The 18,865-nt window shown below is 41.8% G+C and overlaps 1 protein-coding gene across 3 annotated transcripts; it reads right to left on the reverse strand.

Annotated features, from left to right (window-relative positions):
• Positions 1-12,335, reverse strand: LOC116834705 (putative P2Y purinoceptor 10). 3 transcript variants are annotated; one of them, XM_032796989.2, is made up of 3 exons: positions 12,263-12,335; positions 4,398-4,482; positions 1-1,899 (listed from the first exon to the last, which is right to left on the reverse strand). In XM_032796989.2, exon 3 carries the CDS (start codon positions 1,853-1,855, stop codon positions 875-877), a length of 981 nt encoding a protein of 326 aa, XP_032652880.1. In that variant the 5' UTR covers positions 1,856-1,899; positions 4,398-4,482; positions 12,263-12,335; the 3' UTR covers positions 1-874. The 3 variants fall into 3 exon arrangements, with proteins under 3 accessions (XP_032652880.1, XP_032652882.1, XP_032652883.1); XM_032796991.2 differs by lacking the exon at positions 4,398-4,482 and having other exon boundaries at positions 12,263-12,303; XM_032796992.2 differs by lacking the exons at positions 4,398-4,482; positions 12,263-12,335 and adding an exon at positions 10,858-10,933.
• Between the last annotated feature and the right edge of the window lie 6,530 nt (positions 12,336-18,865).

Consider the following 18,865-nt stretch of genomic DNA (forward strand, 5'->3'; position numbering starts at 1 on the left):
GAAGGGAGCTGGCAGCCCGTGAAGAGCCCACTCTTTGATGTACAGGCCGCACTGTTTGTGGAGGTCAGCTGAAGAACTTAGTCGCCAGTCCTGACCTCTGTTGTAGCACAGGCTGCTGAGGGCAGGCGGGGGCGGGAGGAGGATACCCAGACACCTATGTGTGACTAAGGAGAAAGAATTTGAGATGGAAGAAGAAAAGAATATAAAGAAATGGACGGAGAGAACAAGAAAAGATGGAAAGAAAATGGGAAATGTGTTGTGAATAACACAATAAGCTTAGTGCCAACAGCAGGCCCTAGCAGTACAGGATTTTGATTCACTAGAGACACCACAGTGTAGATAGGGCAACTGTGTACCTTTGGAAATGTGGTCACCATATTGAATCAAGCTGCAAACCCTGAGGTGGCTCCACTTTGTGTCTCTGTGCTTGGTTTTGTTTGTTAATTATTTCCCATGTTGCACTGTATTTCTGTTGCAGAAGAGCAGTTGCTGAGAGGAGGTCACATTGGGCCTCAGTGTTTGGAATGTCTTTGGCTTGATCATACAACCACACAAGTTAGGAAAGAGCTACTAGGCCATTCAAGCCATCTCCCCGCAAAGGCAGCACTGCTCCCTACAGCATTTTCTAGTTCAGGTAGACCAGGTGAGGCACTCCACCAATTCACTCCGGTCAAGGGTTCTCCAGTCTCAAACACCCATAACATTTGACTGCTGATTTTAAATGAACATTGTTTTCTATATTTCAAAAGACTTTTAGCATCACAAACCCCATCAAATAAAACTGCAAGTGTTTCTATTCTACCTGTTTGACTACAGAGTTATACAGCAGTCCAAGATTTCAGATGTAATAAGGTTAAAAAAATGCTCATGGTTTTTATTCCTTAATCGACGAGGCACTCTCCTTGCTCATCAGGCGACTCCTGATGATTGCGCTGCTGTGTCTTGATAACTGATCCTGAAATTCTGTTGTTGTAAAGAAGTACAGGATTGGATCCAAACAACAGTCCAGACTTGCGAGGCTTAAGCAAAAGGGCTGAAGGTAAAGAGTGCTTTTGCGTATGGCGCAGTGTGTAATAACATTCTCTTTCACCATCATGTAGAAGAAGAAGTTTATGTGATATGGTGTGAAACACACAAAGAACACAGCTGCACACATAGAAACCATGTGTAAAGCTCTCCTTTTTTCACTGGTATTTTGCAAAGGCATTTCGTAATTCTGAAGCGACTCTTTTGTTTTCCAGGTACAGTATACAATAATAATTAGAGGGCCCACAAATCCTAAAAGCTCAGCTGTCGTGACCATAATCACAGAAGCTGTCTTACTGTCAATTTTCCTGACTCCAAGATCTGCAAAGCAGAAATTTGAATTGTTGGTTAAATCAGAGTTTCTCATAACTGGAAATGGTGAGCAAGCAGCCCCAACCACAATCCATACTACAGCACTAATGGTGGTGTCATACCTGCGCTTCCAGTCTTTGGCTTTGAATGGATGGAGGAGGAAGTAGTACCTTTGAATACTTATGCAGGTAAGGAAACAAATACTTGCATACATGTTGAGATACTTCAGGTAGAAACATAACAAGCAGAGGAATCTCCCAAAAGGCCATGTGTGGTTTATATAATAATATATTCGTAGCGGTAACGACAGAACATGAGCAAGATCGGCTACAGCCAAATTAATCATAAAAATGACAGCTTTGTTTTTCTTGCTGATGAAGCGACATAAAACCCATAATGCAGCACTGTTTGCCAGAAGACCAGGAATGAATATTATGGTGTAAGTGGTTGCATATAGAGAGTTTTTAAATGTTATATTAGGATCAGCACAGTTTTCTGAAGATCCGTTGCTCTGCATCTTGAGTGTGTCTGAGCAATCATTTGGGACTGGATGGAAGATTTCTGTAAAGAATAAAGAGATAATCATAACATCTAGCCCTTATATAGCAATTTTCATCAGTAGATCATGATCTCCATTTTGCACATTGGGAAACTGAGGCTCAGGGTGGTAAAAGTGACTTTCCTAAGGTCTCCTAGCCGGCCAGTGGCAGAGTCTGGAATGGAACCCAGAGCTCCTGAGTCTCAGTCTAGGGCTCTAGCCACTAAGCCATGGTACCTCCCGAAACAATTGCTGTAAAGGCAAAGACAATGCAAGATTGATCAATATTAATATTTGCATCACATGTATTACATATCTTAGTTACATTAGTACATTTAGTACAATGTAGAGCCTAGAACATGTCCTCTATAAATCTTTTTCTCACTCTTCAATGCTTTTTCACAAGCAGTAAGATACTTTGGGACTTATGAAACCTCAAAGACTGTTTCCCTCTATCTAAGGTATTTACCTAGTCCCAATTACCATAGCATCTGAGCACCTTACAGTCAATAACATAGTTATCCTCACGATGCCCTGGTGAGCTAAGGCAGTGCTATTACCCCCACTTTACAGTTAGGGAAGTGAGGCACAGTAAGACTAAACAACTTAGCCGGGGTCACACAGGAAGTCTGTTGCAGATCAAAGAATTGAAATTGCGTGTCCCAGGTATCCAGTGCTTAATTTGTAATGAAAGATGTGCCGGAGCTCAAGAAATTTTTTTTACTTTCATAATTGATGTGGCAAGCCCAGAGGTGCCAGAGCTATGAACTGTTGAGCACAGAGATGCCGGGGCTATGAATTACCGAGACCAGAAGTGCCGGGGCTATGAATTACCGAGACCAGAAGTGCTGGGGCTATGAATTACCGAGACCAGAAGTGCTGGGGCTATGAACAGCCAGGCCTAGTGGTGCCGGGGCTATGAACAGCCAGGCCCAGAGGTGCCAGGGCTATGAACTGTCGAGCCCAGAGATGCCGGGGCTATGAATTACCGAGACCAGAAGTGCCAGGGCTATGAACTACCGAGACTAGAAGTGCCGGGGCTATAAACAGCCAGGCCCAGAGGTGCTGGGGCTATGAACAGCCAGGCCCAGAGGTGCCGGGGCTATGAACTGCCGAGCCAAGAGGTGCTGGGGCTTAGCCCTGGCACAAATTAAGCACTACAAGTATTAGTCTAGCACCCTAACCACTTAATCATTCTTCTCAAAGTGAGCCAGGTCCATGGGACCCTGACAAAGCTGTAGCCATCAATGAAGAAGGGATTGATTTCCACCCAGCCTAGAAAAAATGCCTGTTTCTGATAGCCCAGGATAACCTACAGTCTGGGCTAGACAAATGGAATTTACTTTGTTACTACTCACCAAACACACTGAGAATGTGGTCATCCTGGGTCTCCCCACGATTTCTACACAAACCTGGGTCATGATTTTTAACTGAGCAGTTTAATTTTGAGGTGATATTTTCCTTTTTCAGACTCTCCTTTGAATCAAACTGCAGACTGATCAGGGTGGGGTGAGGAACTTCCAATTAAACTGTTAAATTAGGTGTACTTTTCCTTCTTTAAACCAGACTGGGATTTCTCCTCAGAGGGGGTAATACAGGCAAGAAAAGTGTGGTTTGGGGATATTCCTGTACTCAAAATCCTGGGTGAGCTTGATTTACCAGCTCATCCAATGTAAGGATAAAAATGAAGACTGGCTTCCTGTTTCCATGTAAATGTCACATGACGGCTGAAGAAAGGGATGAGATTCCCAGCTGCTTTTCTTCATTCGTTCCATGGCTCCATGCAGGGGAGTCTCTGGCAGCAGGATTTTATTGTCTCCCTTTTGCCAGGGAATGAGGAGCACCAGAGGCACAGAGCCAGTATGAAAGCACAGACTTTCTGCATGGCAGTTGCAGGCCTTCTGCTGATTCCCATTCCGCTATGATCCACTAGAATCCATAGGATCTTCTAGGTATAGAGGTGGGCATCCCAATGGAATGATGGTGGGGGATTCTGTGAGGAAATTTTCTCCACCTTAACTCCCTGCAGGGAGTTTTACTGTGAGGATATAGCATTGGGGATACTGATTCACTGCAAATGATTCATTTTCTGCAAAGTACCACCTACAGGAGGCATCTGCCAGCAGAAGTGTCTCTGTAAGTAAATGCTGGTCTGGTAACTTGTAGCATGTTACTCATACATGACTAAGAAGCATATGGTCTATTACAGGCTATGGTCCAAATTCACCACTGGTGTAATCATTTGCCTGCTATGCCAACAGTGCCTATGACCACCCATTTTCTATGCCAGGAGGCCCTGGGAGCAGCAGTTTTTGCTCACTCTTTTTTGCCGTTCGTTTGAAACATGTTTCTATTCCTATGGCTTTTCTTTTGTCTCAATCTTAAAGAGTAGCCTAGCAATGGACTAGCAATGTCATATAGCACTGACAGCCACCCACCTACACCCCACCCAGGAAACAGCCCTCTGAAATGGCTGACTGAGATCAGTGGGAGTTAGGCCTTTTTTGAAAACACCACTAACCCGCTCTGTATCTTTAGGCATATAAATACCTTTAGCAATCTGGCCCAGGGACTTCTGTTCTTACATGAATTTCAATTCCGTTGACCTGAAATTAAATCAAAATGGGATATTTCTGTTTCAGTCCCTTTGCATGCAGATGCCCCTAGATGCAGTTAGCCTTCATCAGATTTTATGTAATAACTAAGGAATTAGCGTTCCTAAGCACTATTGATGTAATCAAGCCCAGCCTCCTGGCTCACCAGTGAGACCACTCCTACTGCAGGTCTTAAAAAGAACCCATGTATTAAATAAGCATTTGAGATAACTTATTATCATCCTTGCTTCAGTAAACCATTGTCTGCACACAAGTGATTTCCAGAAATGCAGACTTCATTTTCTAATAGCAAAATTATACCTTCTTACAAGCATTCCAGGCATAAGGAAATACCTATCCCTCAAAGGTTTTCTCACTGTTTGAGTTCCTTCTTGTCTGTGTAGAATCATGTTTTCTCAGAGAAAAGATATAGGTGCAGAATGATGCAGGTCTAGCATTGCTGATGGATAGAGAATAACGGAATTTTTGTGCCATAGTTTTCATCTCATCCTATAATCTGTTCTTTAATTGGCCACAAGGTGTCAGATTTAGACAATATTTCATTTCTTTTTGCCTTTCCTTTAGAGATTTCTAACCCTGCTAAGAGAAAATAAGGTATAAACACCTAGATAGATATGGTATGATTATTTTTAAATTATGTTTTATTGGTTTTGTGTGTCTTGATGTCTTCTGGGATTATCTCAGATTGAAAAGCTTGTGTTCTGATTTTAGACAATTGACAGCAGAATAATTTCAAAGAAAAATCCCCTAACTTCTTGATGTTAGGGGAAAGTCCTGATTTAGGGAAATTAAACAAAGATAGCTGTTCAGAATCATTGTGGGCACAGCCACAAGGTTACAAAAATACCCTTAAAATGTGGTTGACAAAAAATAAAAATTAAACATCTGTATTAAATTAGCAATTGAACAATGGGCCTGTAAAAGGCTCTTTATTGATTTCAGTGGGCTCTGGGTCAGGGTCTGTATGATGAAATATGGACTAAGGAGTGTGAAATGATTGGCAGTGCAAAATTATGGGTAACATTTATTCAATAACAATGCTCAAGTATAAAGCATTCTCACACACCAATTCACTAGGCTTGCCAATAATTAATCACTTTATTTAAAACATGATAAAACTATCTTCTAAGCTAAAATACAGAAGAATCCTGCTCAATACCTGGCAGGACTGGACCCTTACTGCAAAGCTACTGACAAAGCAAGGGCATCAACAGCATGTTGCATAGCACCGATGGCAAGCTAACATATTCCATTCAATTATCTTTTTTCCCATATAGTGAAGACATATCACAGTAGTTTGGAAGTCACGAATGGACAGTGAAAGCCTCTGCTAAAACAAATTCCTACTAGATCATTTTTTTCAGAACGTGCCATTTCAATAAAACCAATAATGAATAAATACAATATTGACGTTTGCTTAATTGATTTGCATTTGTAAGACTGTAGTAACAAGGAAAGAAATGGTCTGTACTTGTGCACACTGTTACTGGTAGGTGGAAGTCTGCAAAATATTATTTCCATGGCAATATCAAGAAAGGAATGCTCAAGCTGAGACCAACAAGTGTAGGACTGTTATTCCTTGGCCCTACTGTTTTTTTGTTGTGCCCAGCAAGTGGTGACCAGACGCTATAACTGCTTTAACTATGTTGCAAAATGCTCCCTCTAGAATTGCTCCTCTCTGAGTGTTCCTGTATCTTGCACGTTGCTGGAGTTACAGTGAAAACGGAAACCCTCACAGTCAGCAGTGAAAAGCTCTACAGTTGAACCAAAGAGAGGCTTTCTCTGGCTGCTGCTTGCAGCTTCTTAGCTGTGATAAATGTCTTGCAGTGTTGTGATGCATGGCTAGAAAGGGTTAAACAGCTTGCAGGCCGAATGACCCAAAGCTCACCTTTAAAGTCATGTTAGAAAGGTATGCAAATAATAATTAGGGTCATTCATGCTAAATAGGCTTGAAATGCAAACCTATATTGTTAGAAGTAATACTAATTGTGTGTATCTTAAATATTACCCATAAACAGACAGTTCCTGCCTGTCACTATAACTATTGATTCAGAGATCAAAAGGGAATATTAACATCTGGATGAATCTTGGGCAAAATGTTGTCATTGTCTATATGTCTCTTTGAAGTTTGTAATTGTCTACCTAATGGATAAATTTGTCCTATGTTAATTTATGTAATGAATTACTGGTGGTGTTTAGAAAGCAAAAGGCTATATCAAAAGCCTATTGTTTAACCAGGACTGTGTGGTCAAGTGGATGCTAGAACACTGTATAAAATGATTCTTGGGTCCTGATTCTGTCATCTCAGATCTGCTTAAACTTCATCAGGGAAAGTTTAAGTTACAAGACTGAGGTCCCAGTTATGCTGGTACATCCTGAATATGAGATTTGGACATTGGACTATAACCTATGAACTATTTCTGAAAGAACTCTTTGCAACTACAGAGCTCACCATCTGAATCTGAACCTTAATGAATTGAACTTATGTCTGTATGTATATTGATCTTTTAATCATACTCTCTATAAATTTTAGTTTAGCTAATAAGAATTGGCTGTAGCGTGTATTTGGGTAAGATCTGAAACATTCAATAATATGTCTGATCCTTTGGGATTGGTAGAACCTTTTCTTTTTATGATGATATAAGATTTACAGAAATGTTCATCATATTTGGGGGTTGGATGGAGGCCTGAGGCTGGATCACTTTAAGGGAACGGTGTTGTTTGAACTTCTGAATAACCAGTGAGGTAATAAAGAAGCTGTTTTAGGCTGGCTTGGTAAATCTAAGTATTGGAATATCCACCAGCTTTTGGGGGATTGTCTGCCCCATTCTTGGCAGTTCACCCTAACTGAGTGATCACAGCTGGCTGCCTACTAGGACCCCGGCCACAAGTGTCAATATGAATCAAATGTCCACTAATGTATTCCATTATTCCCTTATGCAGTGTAGTTGTGTAGCTGTGTTAGTCCCAGGAAATTAGAGAGACTAATAACTCATAGACTTTAATGTCAGAAAGGACCCACAGTATGGAGAGGAGGTGAGCATCCCTCAGTGGTGAAGGAACAGGTTAAGGACTATTTAGAAAAGCTGAACATACACAAGTCCATGGGGTGGATGTGATGCATCTGAGGGTGCTGAGGGAGTTGGCTGATGTGATTGCAAAGCCACTGGCCATTACCTTTGAAAACTCTTGGCAATAGGGGGAGGTCCCACATGACTGGAAAAAGGCAAATATAGTGCCCATCTTTAAAAAAAGAAGAAGGAACATGGTTCTCAAGGAATCCATTTTGAAGCACTTGGAGGAGAGGAAGGTGATCAGAAACAGTTAACATGGATTCACCAAGGGCAAGTCATGCCTGACCAACCTGATTGCTTTCTATGATGAGATAACTGGCTCTGTGGATATGGGGAAAGTGGTGGACATGATATACCTTGACTTTAGCAAAGCTTTTGATACTGTCTCCCACAGTATTCTTGCCAGCAAATTAAAGAAGAATGGATTGGATGAATGAACTATAAGGTGGATAGAAAGCTATCTAGATTGTCAGGTTCAACAGCTAGTGATCAATGGCTCAATGTCTAGTTGGCAGCCAGTATCAAGCAGAGTGCCCCAGGGGTCCATCCTGGGGGCAGTTTTGTTCAACATCTTCATTAACAGTCTGGATGATGGGATGGATTGCACCCTCAGCAAGTTTGCAGATCACATAAAGCTGAAGGGAGAGGTAGATAAGCTGGAGGGTAGGGATAGGGTCCAGACTGATATAGTCAAATTGGAGGATTGGGCCAAAAGAAATCTGATGAGGTTCAACAAGGACAAGTGCAGAGTCCTGCACTTAGGACGGAAGAATTCTATGCACTGGTACAGGCTGGAGACTGACTGCCTGTGTAGCAGTTCTGAAGAAAAGAACCTGGAGATTACAGTGGATGAGAAGCTGGATATGAATCAACACTGTGGCCTTGTTGCCAAGAAGGCTGATGGCATATTGGGCTGCATTAGTAGGAGCATTGCCAGCAGATCGAGGGAAGTGATTATTCCCCTCTTTTCAGCACTGGTGAGGCCACAATTGGAGTATTGCATCAAGTTTTGAGCCCCCCACTACAGAAGGGATGTGAACAAATTGGAAAGAGTCCAGCTGAAGGCAACGAAAATGATTCGGGGGCTAGGGCATCTGAGGGAAGGCTGAGGGAACTGGGGTTATTTAGTCTGCAGAAGAGAAGAGTGAAGAGGGATTTGATAGAAGTCTTCAACTATCTGAATGGGAGTTCCCAAGAGGATGGAGCTCGGCTGGTCTCAGTGGTGGCAGATGACAGAACAAGAAGCAATGGTCTCAAGTTGTAGTGGGGAAGGTCTAGGTTGGATATTAAGAAACACTATTTCACTAGCAGGGTGGTGAAGCACTGGAATGGGTTACCTAGGGAGGTGGTGGAATCTTCATTCTTAGAGGTTTTTAAGGCCCAGCTTGACAAAGCCCTGGCTGGATTGATTTAGTTGGGGTTGGTCCTGCTTTGAGCAGGGGGTTGGACTAGATGACCTCCTGAGGTCTCTTCCAACCCAAATCTTCTATGATTCTATGATCACCATCATCTAGTCTGGCCTCCTGCATGTTGCAGGCCACAGAACTCACCCACCCACTCCTATAATAGACCTGTAACCTCTGACTGAGTTACTGAAGTCCTCAAATCATGATTTAAAGACTTCAACTTACAGAGAATCCACCATCTACGCTAGTTTAAACCTGCAAGCGTCCCATGCCCCGTGTTGCAGTAAAAGGTGACCCCTACCTCCCCAGGGTCTCTGCCAATCTGATTCGGGAGAAAAATTCCTTCCCAGCCCTGAATATGGTGATCAGTTGGACCCTGAGCATTTCAGCTAGATCCACCAGCCAGTCACCTGGGAAAGAATTGTCTATAATAACTCAGAGCCCTTGTGATGTTCCCCTGGTTCCAGATAACTCTAGACCAGTGATCTGCTAGGTCACTCCAATCCTCGACTCTGGGAGCCGAGCCAGCCTTACCCTGCTCTGCTTTAGGAATCTCCACTCCTGGGCTGTTCACGCACAGCCTCTAGCATGTAAGCTGCTTGGATTGTGCAACCAAATGACACTAGCCAATATATCCAGTCCCAGACACAACCCTAGGAACCTCCGTCTTGCAGTGCCCAGTTATGCCCACTGGGTGCTGCAAACTTATATGAGTTCATCAATTTAACAAAGAAATTGATATTTACCAGACTTATTATCCCAAGGGGAGTCTCTGACACACTTCAAACCAAACACACTGCTTCAGGTAGAATAAACAAACAAATGTATTGACTACAAAAGATAGATTTTAAGTGATTATAAATAAAAGCACAACAAGTCAGGTTTGGTCAATGAAATGAAAGCAAAATGCATTCTAAGCTGATCTTAACACTTTCAGTGCCCTTACAAACTTAGATGCTTCTCACCACAGGTTGGCTGGTTGCCTTTCAGCCAGGCTTGCCCCTTTGATCAGCGCTTCTGTCACTTGGTGGCGGTAATGTAGATGGAGGTAGAAGAGAGAGAGAGCGTGGCAAATGTCTCTCCCTTTTATCATGTCCTTTCCTCCCTCTTGGCTTTGCCCCCCCTTTAGAGTCAGGTGAGCATTACCTCATTGTAGTCCCAAACTGACCAAGAGAAAGGGGGGTGACTCACTTGAGAGTCCAACAGATCCTTTGTTGCTGCCTAGGCCAGTGTCCTTTGTCCCTGTGAGGCTGGGCTGGGTTTGTCTCATACATGCCCTGATGAGGTGTTAACTGCCCCTCTGCTCTTGGAGAGTTTTGCCTGGGCCTGTGCTCCTGGAGAGTTTTTTCCTGGTCTTGTTTTAAGCCATGAGGACACATTTTCAGCCTCATAACTCTATATATGAAATTACAACCTATAACAACAATGCTCAGTGCATCATGAGCCTTCCGAAGACACCCGACATGACAAACTTTTCATTGGATACCTCATAATCATATTATAAGGATGAACATGAAGGTACATGGTGTTTCCTCAAGGAACAGAGCATCACAGTCCTCCCCATCTAGTGTCCCATCACCGGATGTTGGAGGATATTTGCTACTAGCTTTCACAGACCAGTTACATACCATTGTAGACAGTGTCATCATAGCAACCCCCTCAATAAACTTATCAAGATCAGTCTTGGAGTCAGTTAGATTAATGGACTACTCCTACCTTGTTTGGTCTCTTACAATATGTGCAGACTACTTATGCTAAACAATCTGATTCACTTGGCATTTTGCTGTGACACAAGGAATACCTTTCCCGGACCTGGAGAAGAGCTTTGTGTAGTTCGAAAACTTGTCTCTTTCATCAACAGAACTCGGTCTAATAAAAGATATTACCTCATCAATCCTGTATCTCCATTATTCCACGGGTCACTCATGCTGATAGGGAAAAGTATGGCCCTGAGGATTTCACAGGAGCCTAGGGTGACCAGACAGCAAGTATGAAAAATCAGGACAGGGGGTAGAGGGTAATAGGAGCCTATATAAGAAAAAGACCCAAAATTGGGACTGTACCTATAAAATCAGGACATCTGGTCATCCTACATGGGCCACAGCTATGTGCTGATTGGACCGCAGGTTGAGAGGCACTGCTTTATGCCTTTTAAAAAGAAAACCCCAACATCCTTATTTCATATGCTAAAATCTCATGCAAAAGCTAAAGGTGTTTCCCACTCGAGTCTGTGGCAAAACTGGCTTTGCATGCTAACTGACTCATTGGAAAAGGAATTCCCTTTTCATTTACCTAGCTTTGGAACCCAGCTGTGTTGCTGAGTTTTGTCTGTAGTTACTTTCAGGATGCACAAACTTGGTCACCAGCCACCGGACAAGGGATTGCACTATTAAATTCCCTCCAATGTCTAGCCACCTGTTGGAGCGATTGCCACGGTATTGAGGAGTCTTAAATAAACAAGCTTTAGAAAGCATGATTTAAATGCATCCATCAGAGATCAAGCTATGTCTAATCTAGTTTAATAATTGCAAACCTAATCCATGCTGCAGTTTTCGTATCAATGGCAATTACCTGATAGTCTCTGAGAACATTAAGCCCCACCCTTCAGACTTTTGTCACAATGTGTTTTCCACCACCCAGCTCAAAGGAACACTATCATTATGCTCTCACAATTCAGTTACAAAGCCTCATAGATTATATATAAACAACAGCTGGGACAAGGAATCTTTTCAGTCTAATAAAAATCCTTTGCTAGATGAAATAGCGGCCTGCTGGAATTTCCGTTACCATCAAATACAATTTAAAAATAAAAGATTTGTGCTGATTTTGACTCCGAAATTACACCACAGAACAAAATGACCTCTTGTAACAACATTTGATAGTAATTAAGGTACTATTAATTGCAAGAGCATAAAATTTCACTCTCTCAGGCACCAGTGATTTATTACAACTACTACTTTAGCTCTTCCATGTTTGCAAAAATTTGGCGGGCAAACATCAAATCACCATACTGCTTTTGCCTGTGCTTCTGCCATCTCTGTCTGTAGCTTTATCTAGATGCAAAGGCTATCTTGAGAAAACACTCACTGCAAAATTTTTTTTACAATATAAAGTTAGTAAAACAAAGTGCTGCAACAAACGCATCTTGTTGTAATTTTCCTGCTTTGCCAAGAGAATGCCCACAATGAAAAACACAAGAAAAGCATTATTTTAATGTAGCCTATTCCAACAGTGCACGTCCATTAGTTTTTGGTTTAATACATGAAGTCAGAGCTTGAAAAAAAGCCTTACCTTATTGCACAGCAATCCTGCTGCTAACTGAAGACTCGTGCAGTTAGAAGAGGAAGTAAAATATGAAAGCTTGTTTACATCTCAAAGTAACCTGAATGATGCCACTGACTGGTTGAAATGTTAGCCTGTGACCGCATCCAATGCAGCTGTAACAAACTTCACTGAGCACACATTAGGACTGGTGTACGCAACTCGGACTATATACATGCTTGAAATCAAGATGCATCAGTTTCACGTACATTGTGGCAAACCCTGCAAAGTGCTTATCACCTTAGGAGCGCTCGCAACTCTCATTGCGATCTATTCCCATTAACTTCTACACTATTCCATTAGCTCTCATGGGATCTCTCTCCAGGACTGTTCCCATGCAGCCTCCCAATGTCACCCTTCCTCTCACAAGAGCCAGGCTGACACGGGAGACCAGGCAGAGCTATCACCCAGGACAAAAGCTCTTCTGTGGACCAGAAGGGTTCCTTCCTCTGTATGTCTCTGAGGCTGGGATTTGCATCCCCTGCCCTCCTCTACAGGCTGAACTCTGAACTGATGTTTACAGAGTTCCCAGGGCCTTGCCTCCCTCTCCAAAGGGAAGTTAACATTTGGCCCAGGGTATTTATTTTTTTGAGGTGGGGACACCTAGTCACAGAATGTATCCAGCTATTGCCTTGTATTTGTCGCTGCTGTTTGTGCAGTGTTTATTTCTTGTTCCATGTGTTTGTAAGGTACAAGGCCTACTCCTGCTCCCACTGAAGTCAATGGCAAAGTTCCTAGCAGCCTCAGCGGGAGCAGGAGCTGGCCCATCATTGCTCTGCAACCTGAATAGACAGAGAAACTAAAACAGTTTTAAATTTACAGTGACAACCCAGCACTAGAAATGAGACTTTGTAACCATCCTAAAATGTGTCAAGCTAAGGGGTGGAATCTGGGCACCAGTGAAGTAAATGGCAAAACTCTCATCACTTCAGTGGGGCCAAGAGTTCACCCAAGATCACTGACGTTTAAAGTGTGAGAGGGCCCAATCCTGAGCCCCCTTTCGGAAGTCAGTGGAGTTTTGCCTGCGCAGGTGCTGCGGAATCAGACTTGTGGTTTGTACATGTAACTGTCACTATGTGTCAGCAGTAAATGCTCTACTGCATTCTGTTTAGGGCACAGCATTAGAGCACTGGTGAGAATATCCCAAGTCCTGTTTTCTCATGGAACAAGAATTTAGTCATTGATCTGTCTGCTCAGAAGTCTAAGGGCCATCCCATACTTATACCTGATACATACACAAGGGACTTGGAAGATGCAAAAGCCTTCCTCTTTTTTTCCCTCTCCTCACCTGAGACCCCAGTGCAATTCTTCCTCCTTGTGCTCTCGGGGTGCAAATCACCCCAAAGAGGGAGCTGTGCAAAGGAGGTGGGTCTAAGCCCTCCCTCTCCACATCAGCCATGCAGCTGACGAGCTGCACCTTTCAACCAGCAGCACACATACTACACCTTTGCCCTGGGAATTGGGCTGAGTTGCTCACTGTGGCTTTGTAAACACTCTGCCATTACTGATGCTTTACTGTTTGGGACTATAAAAGAGCTAAAAGTAATGGCATCTAATTCCACTAAGCACGACCCTAGAGAAATACCCTTTAACAAGCAGATCTCTGGTTTATAAATCTCTCTGTTTCAAAGAGTTGTTGAGAAGGTTGATAAGAACTGAAAGCTTGCTTTGCAATTATTTGCATGACTTGGTGGAAGAGAGGTATCAATCCTTTGGACAGTACTGCAACTTATCTGCAAATCCTGGTTTTGGTTTTATTAAGTTCCTCGTGAGAAGCGGGAACAAATTTGCTTTTGGGTGAATTCCAGTGAGGTTGTTTTTAAATTAAATGACCTCAGAATACCCAGTAGTACAGCATACAAAGCAGAAAATATTTTGGAACAGCTATTTAGAAATAACCCACTTATCAAAACTGAAAAACAATTTGTGAAACACAGATGTTATCAGCTTGCATGCTTACAGTTACAACACCTTCTTGACCTCTCACGTTTGTCACTAATGGACTTGGTTTATTTAGGCAAAGGCAAACCTCTTTGTAGAAAGGAGACATTAGATTCATTACAGTTACAATTGTTTAACTTACAGTTGTACAAATATAAAGGGAGTGGTTGAGTGTTCCAGAGACTAACGGGTCTGAGTTCTGGGCTCTGTCACTAACTTTGCTGTGTGTCTAGTCACTGAGAGAATCTCAGAGCCTGAGTAGACAGACTCGGGATTGCAGGGCTCATGCTATGGATCTAAAATAGCTCAATAGACATTGTGTCTTGAACTGAAGCTAAGTCTCAGAAGGCCACGCTCCTTTGCACGGGGCAGAGCAGACTCTAGCAGGCTGGAGCTTGCAGTAGGCTCTAGCGTCTGCATTACCTAACGCTTAAATAAAAATTATATAATTGTTTAATACAAGCTCTTGTTGCTTTTAATGCAGAGAACATCACAAAATCTGGCCGACTTTGTTAGAGGGCAGGGATTCAAGGTGAGGGAATTGTACAGAGATAGAACACTCTGCATTTTCTGTCATGCTGATTTTACATTCATGCTTGCTTTCTGTGTTGCTTTCCATAATATAAGACCAAAAGTGCATGACTGATTTATTGAAGAAGGAACAACATTAATGAGTTTTAGTTTATATAGGTATTTGGGAAATAGCTGTTTTTTACACAGATATGTATATTTTCACATGAACAAGGGCACTAACATGTGAAGGAAAAATATTTACTCTTCTGATTAAAAAGTTACTGTTGTACAATTAGGAACCAGACACAAAAACTCAAGACTTACGTTAAGTCAAACACTATGGATAGTGAATAATCAAAGTGAACAAATGCCCGTAGCTTGAAATCTACTCACATAAACACTTTATCAAATGATTGTGAATAGCTAGTAGATATTTTTACAATTGATCTGTTCACAAACAAGAAAAAAGCTAAATTTGTAATGAATGTTATTAACAATAAATCATTTGTCCAGTTCCACTACAAATATTTGCTGCTGGTTTTCAGTATTCCAGTTGTGTACCCATCAAGAACTACACAAAAATCAATGCCAAAAACTGAAGATAATGCACTGATGTAAAAAAGTATAAACATGTTTATTCTCAAATCCAGATCTGTACCCTAAAGGTAGAATACTGAGAAATAAACATACGATGCAAGAGAGCTAAAAATCAGAATATGTGAACAAAATATAGACTCTCCAAATGCATGTGTGTGTGTTGGTGTTAAAGAAAAGAACAGATGTGTGGGTGGAGGCATGCAGAAAACTTTTAATGTGGGGTTCAATTTTTAATTTCCTGGCTATATTTTTTATGACAACTGGAAGCTTGTTGATTTCCACTGGACCTTTTATTACCATGTAGCTGGAGTTATATGTATAGTTAAATGATTGTATTGGTGATTCTGTTTGGCCAGGTTTTCCCTAGCCATAGTGCAGGTGCATAGTTTTACTTTACTTTAATTTAAAGCGTACATTTTAAGATCTTAATTTGCTATCTGTACCAGGGGTAAGCAACCTATGGCACGCGTGCCAAAGGCGGCACGTGAGCTGATTTTCAGTGGCACTCACGCTGCCTGGGTCCTGGCCACCGGTCCAGGGGGCTCTGCATTTTAATTTAATTTTAAATGAAGCTTCTTAAACATTTTAAAAACCTTATTTACTTTACATACAACAATAGTTGAGTTATATATCATAGACTTATAGAAAGAGACCTTCTAAAAATGTTAAAATGTATTACTGGCACATGAAACCTTAAATTGGAATAAATAAATGAAGACTCGGCACAGCACTTCTTAAAGGTTGCCGACCCCTGATAAATATACAGTACTTACTCTGCACATAGCCCAGTTCTGCACTACAGTAGCATACCAGTTCCCTCCTGTTTAATCACTGGGTATACCACAAGAGTAAAACATATGCAAGAGGTGCTATAAGTAGGGCCCTACCAAATTTACAGCCATGCAAAATGAAGCATAGACTGTGAAATCTGGTCTTCCCCTGTGAACTCTGCTCTTTTGTGTGCTTTTACCCTATACTATATAGATTTCATGGGGGAGGCCAGTGGTTCTCACATTGAGGATCCAGACCCAAAAGGAAGTTCCAGGTGGTCACAAGGTTATTTTAGCAATGTTGCAGCATTGCCACGCTCACATCTGCACTGCCTTCAGAGCTGGGCAGCCAGAGTGTGGGGGCTGCTAACTAAGGGCCCAGCTCTGAAGGCAGCAATGCAGAAGTAAAGGTGGCAATACCATACCATGCTATTCTTACTTCTGCACTGCTGCTGGAGGCAGCACTGCTTTCAGAGCTGGGCTCCCAGCCAGCAACTACCATTCTCTGGCCACCCAGCTCTGCCAGCAGCACCACTGCCAGCAGCAGTGCAGAAGCAAGGGTAGCAGTACCGCAACCCCCCTCGCACAATAACCTTGTGACTCCTGCACAGCTCGCATTTGGGTCAGGACCCCTACAGTTACAACATCATGAAATTTCAGATTTAAATATCTGCAATCATGAAATTTACAATTTTTAAAATCCTATGACCATGAAATTGATCAAAATGCACAGTGAATTTGGTAGGGCCCTAGCTATAAGGTGTCGCAAAGCCGTTTGTTCATATAAAAACTGTTGTGTATATAGTAATAATACTTAGCTCTTATAGTAACTATGGACAGGATGAACTTCAAATGCTTCAGAGGCTGAGCTAGGTTCAGATGAATGCCCAAAATCTTGGATGCTCATCCAGAGTTTATTTAAACCACCTTCTGAGACCTGGAGAGCAAGGCTTTCTCACAAGGAGTCTGGAACTTTTCTTCTGGTCCAGACAAAACTACCATACCATGAGAAGAGTTTTTTATTTGTGGTATTTTGGTACTTCTGGTTTGGGGCAGAAACTGGAAGTGGGAAAAACACGTTATATACACTCTCTGAAAAAGATTGGTTTTAAAGTGGATTCTAAAAATAGATGAAGTTTCATGAGGTCTTTCTTAACCTTATTTGGCCATGCCTTATGTGACAGTCTGTATCCCTATGTCCACTCCTTTTTCAAAACTATGATAAATGTTGTACAAACTATGCCTTGTAAGGTATAATTTGAAACCTCATGATTTGCTGATCATTATTGTCCTGGTAAAATATGGGTGACCATATTGTATGTAAAGTTATATGATTCTACTGTATGATGTTACTAAGACATATTCTAAATCTGGGGAAGCAGCTACACACCAGTTCCTCAGAGACAAAAAGCAAACTGATGCCTGAGCCAGGTGTCAACAAAATCATATGGACTATCATCTGGTTAAATGGCCATTCTTTGGCAGGAAAAAGAGCCAGAGCAAGAAATTTACACCTTGGAAAAGAAACTGCTGGAAATTCCTGTCTCCACAGACTTTCTGTCCCCTGAACTCCAGTTAGCAATGATTCTTAAAGAAGAGGAAAAGGTATAAGAATGGGATCAAATGCCACAAATTTTTCTACCCTTTTTTTCTACCCACAGCAGCCACAACACCTGGAAGAACAAGGGAAAAAGCTTTGGCCTGGGGGAGGAATCCTAACTGAGAAACATTCAGCCAGTAAGACTGCTGAAGCATGTGGTGAGAGAGACTATTGCTTTGAATCCACTTAGTTTGTTAAGTTAGTTATTAGTTGTGTTTTCTTGTAACCAATTCTGACTTTTATGTCTCATTACTTGTAATCACTTAAAATCTTTCTTTCTGTAGTTAATAAATTTGTTTTATTGGTTTAAGCTACTGTGTTGGAACCCCACATTACATGTTTTTTGCATGTTTGGATTGAAGTGTTTGGGAAATGCCTTTTGAGATAACAGGATTTATGCATATCATTTTCTATTAATAAAATGATGGACTTTACATGAGCTTGTGTTGTCCAGGAGAGGGCTGGGCAGTGCAAGATGCACATTTCTGGGGGAATGTCTGGGACTGGGACTTTGCTAGTGTTGTTCTGCAGTGTAATTCAAGAGTGGTTTGCCATAGCACTTAGACAGTATAGCCAGGAGTAATTTACATGCTAGAATCTGTGTGTGAACAGACCAGGAGTGGTTGCTGTCACAGCAAAGCAATGTAAAAGGCACCCCAGGTTGGAGAATTGAGGGGAAACATCTGTTCAACTGTCCAGATTGTACTCTGGGGATGCCACACCTTATCATCCAGAATCTCTTGCTGCATTGCATCAAGTAACCCGCACCTTTGGGAATGGACATAAGATTTTTTTTTAAAAGTCATGGTTTTCACACTAGTGAAAACGGGCAAACAGCAGCTAACCTACAAAATGTAATAGCAAATGGAACAGGTTAGTTTTTAAAAGAGAAATCTCTTGTTAAGGACAGCAAAGGACAGCAAAAAGCTCAGTCCTGGTGAAAGAAAGCAAAGCATTCACAGAGAAACCAATTGAGTCAACACCCAGGATAAAGAGTTCAAAGGCAAATAGTCATATTTCAAGCACTATTCTGAACAGTTCCCATCCAGTGAAAGATTCCAAGGAGAGGCTGATTCACTGCAGAAATCTGATTCACACAACTGCGTTTGCTATAAGAATTTCACTAAGAAAACTGGAAACTGGCATTGACAT

The sequence above is a fragment of the Chelonoidis abingdonii genome, chromosome 8, assembly GCF_003597395.2.
Source record: "Chelonoidis abingdonii isolate Lonesome George chromosome 8, CheloAbing_2.0, whole genome shotgun sequence".
Classification (NCBI taxonomy): domain Eukaryota; kingdom Metazoa; phylum Chordata; order Testudines; family Testudinidae; genus Chelonoidis; species Chelonoidis abingdonii.

Coding starts and splice junctions, on each gene's coding strand:
- LOC116834705 (XM_032796989.2), bottom strand. CDS start 1,855: ATGCAGAGCAACGGATCTTCAGAAAACTGTGCTGATCCTAATATAACA.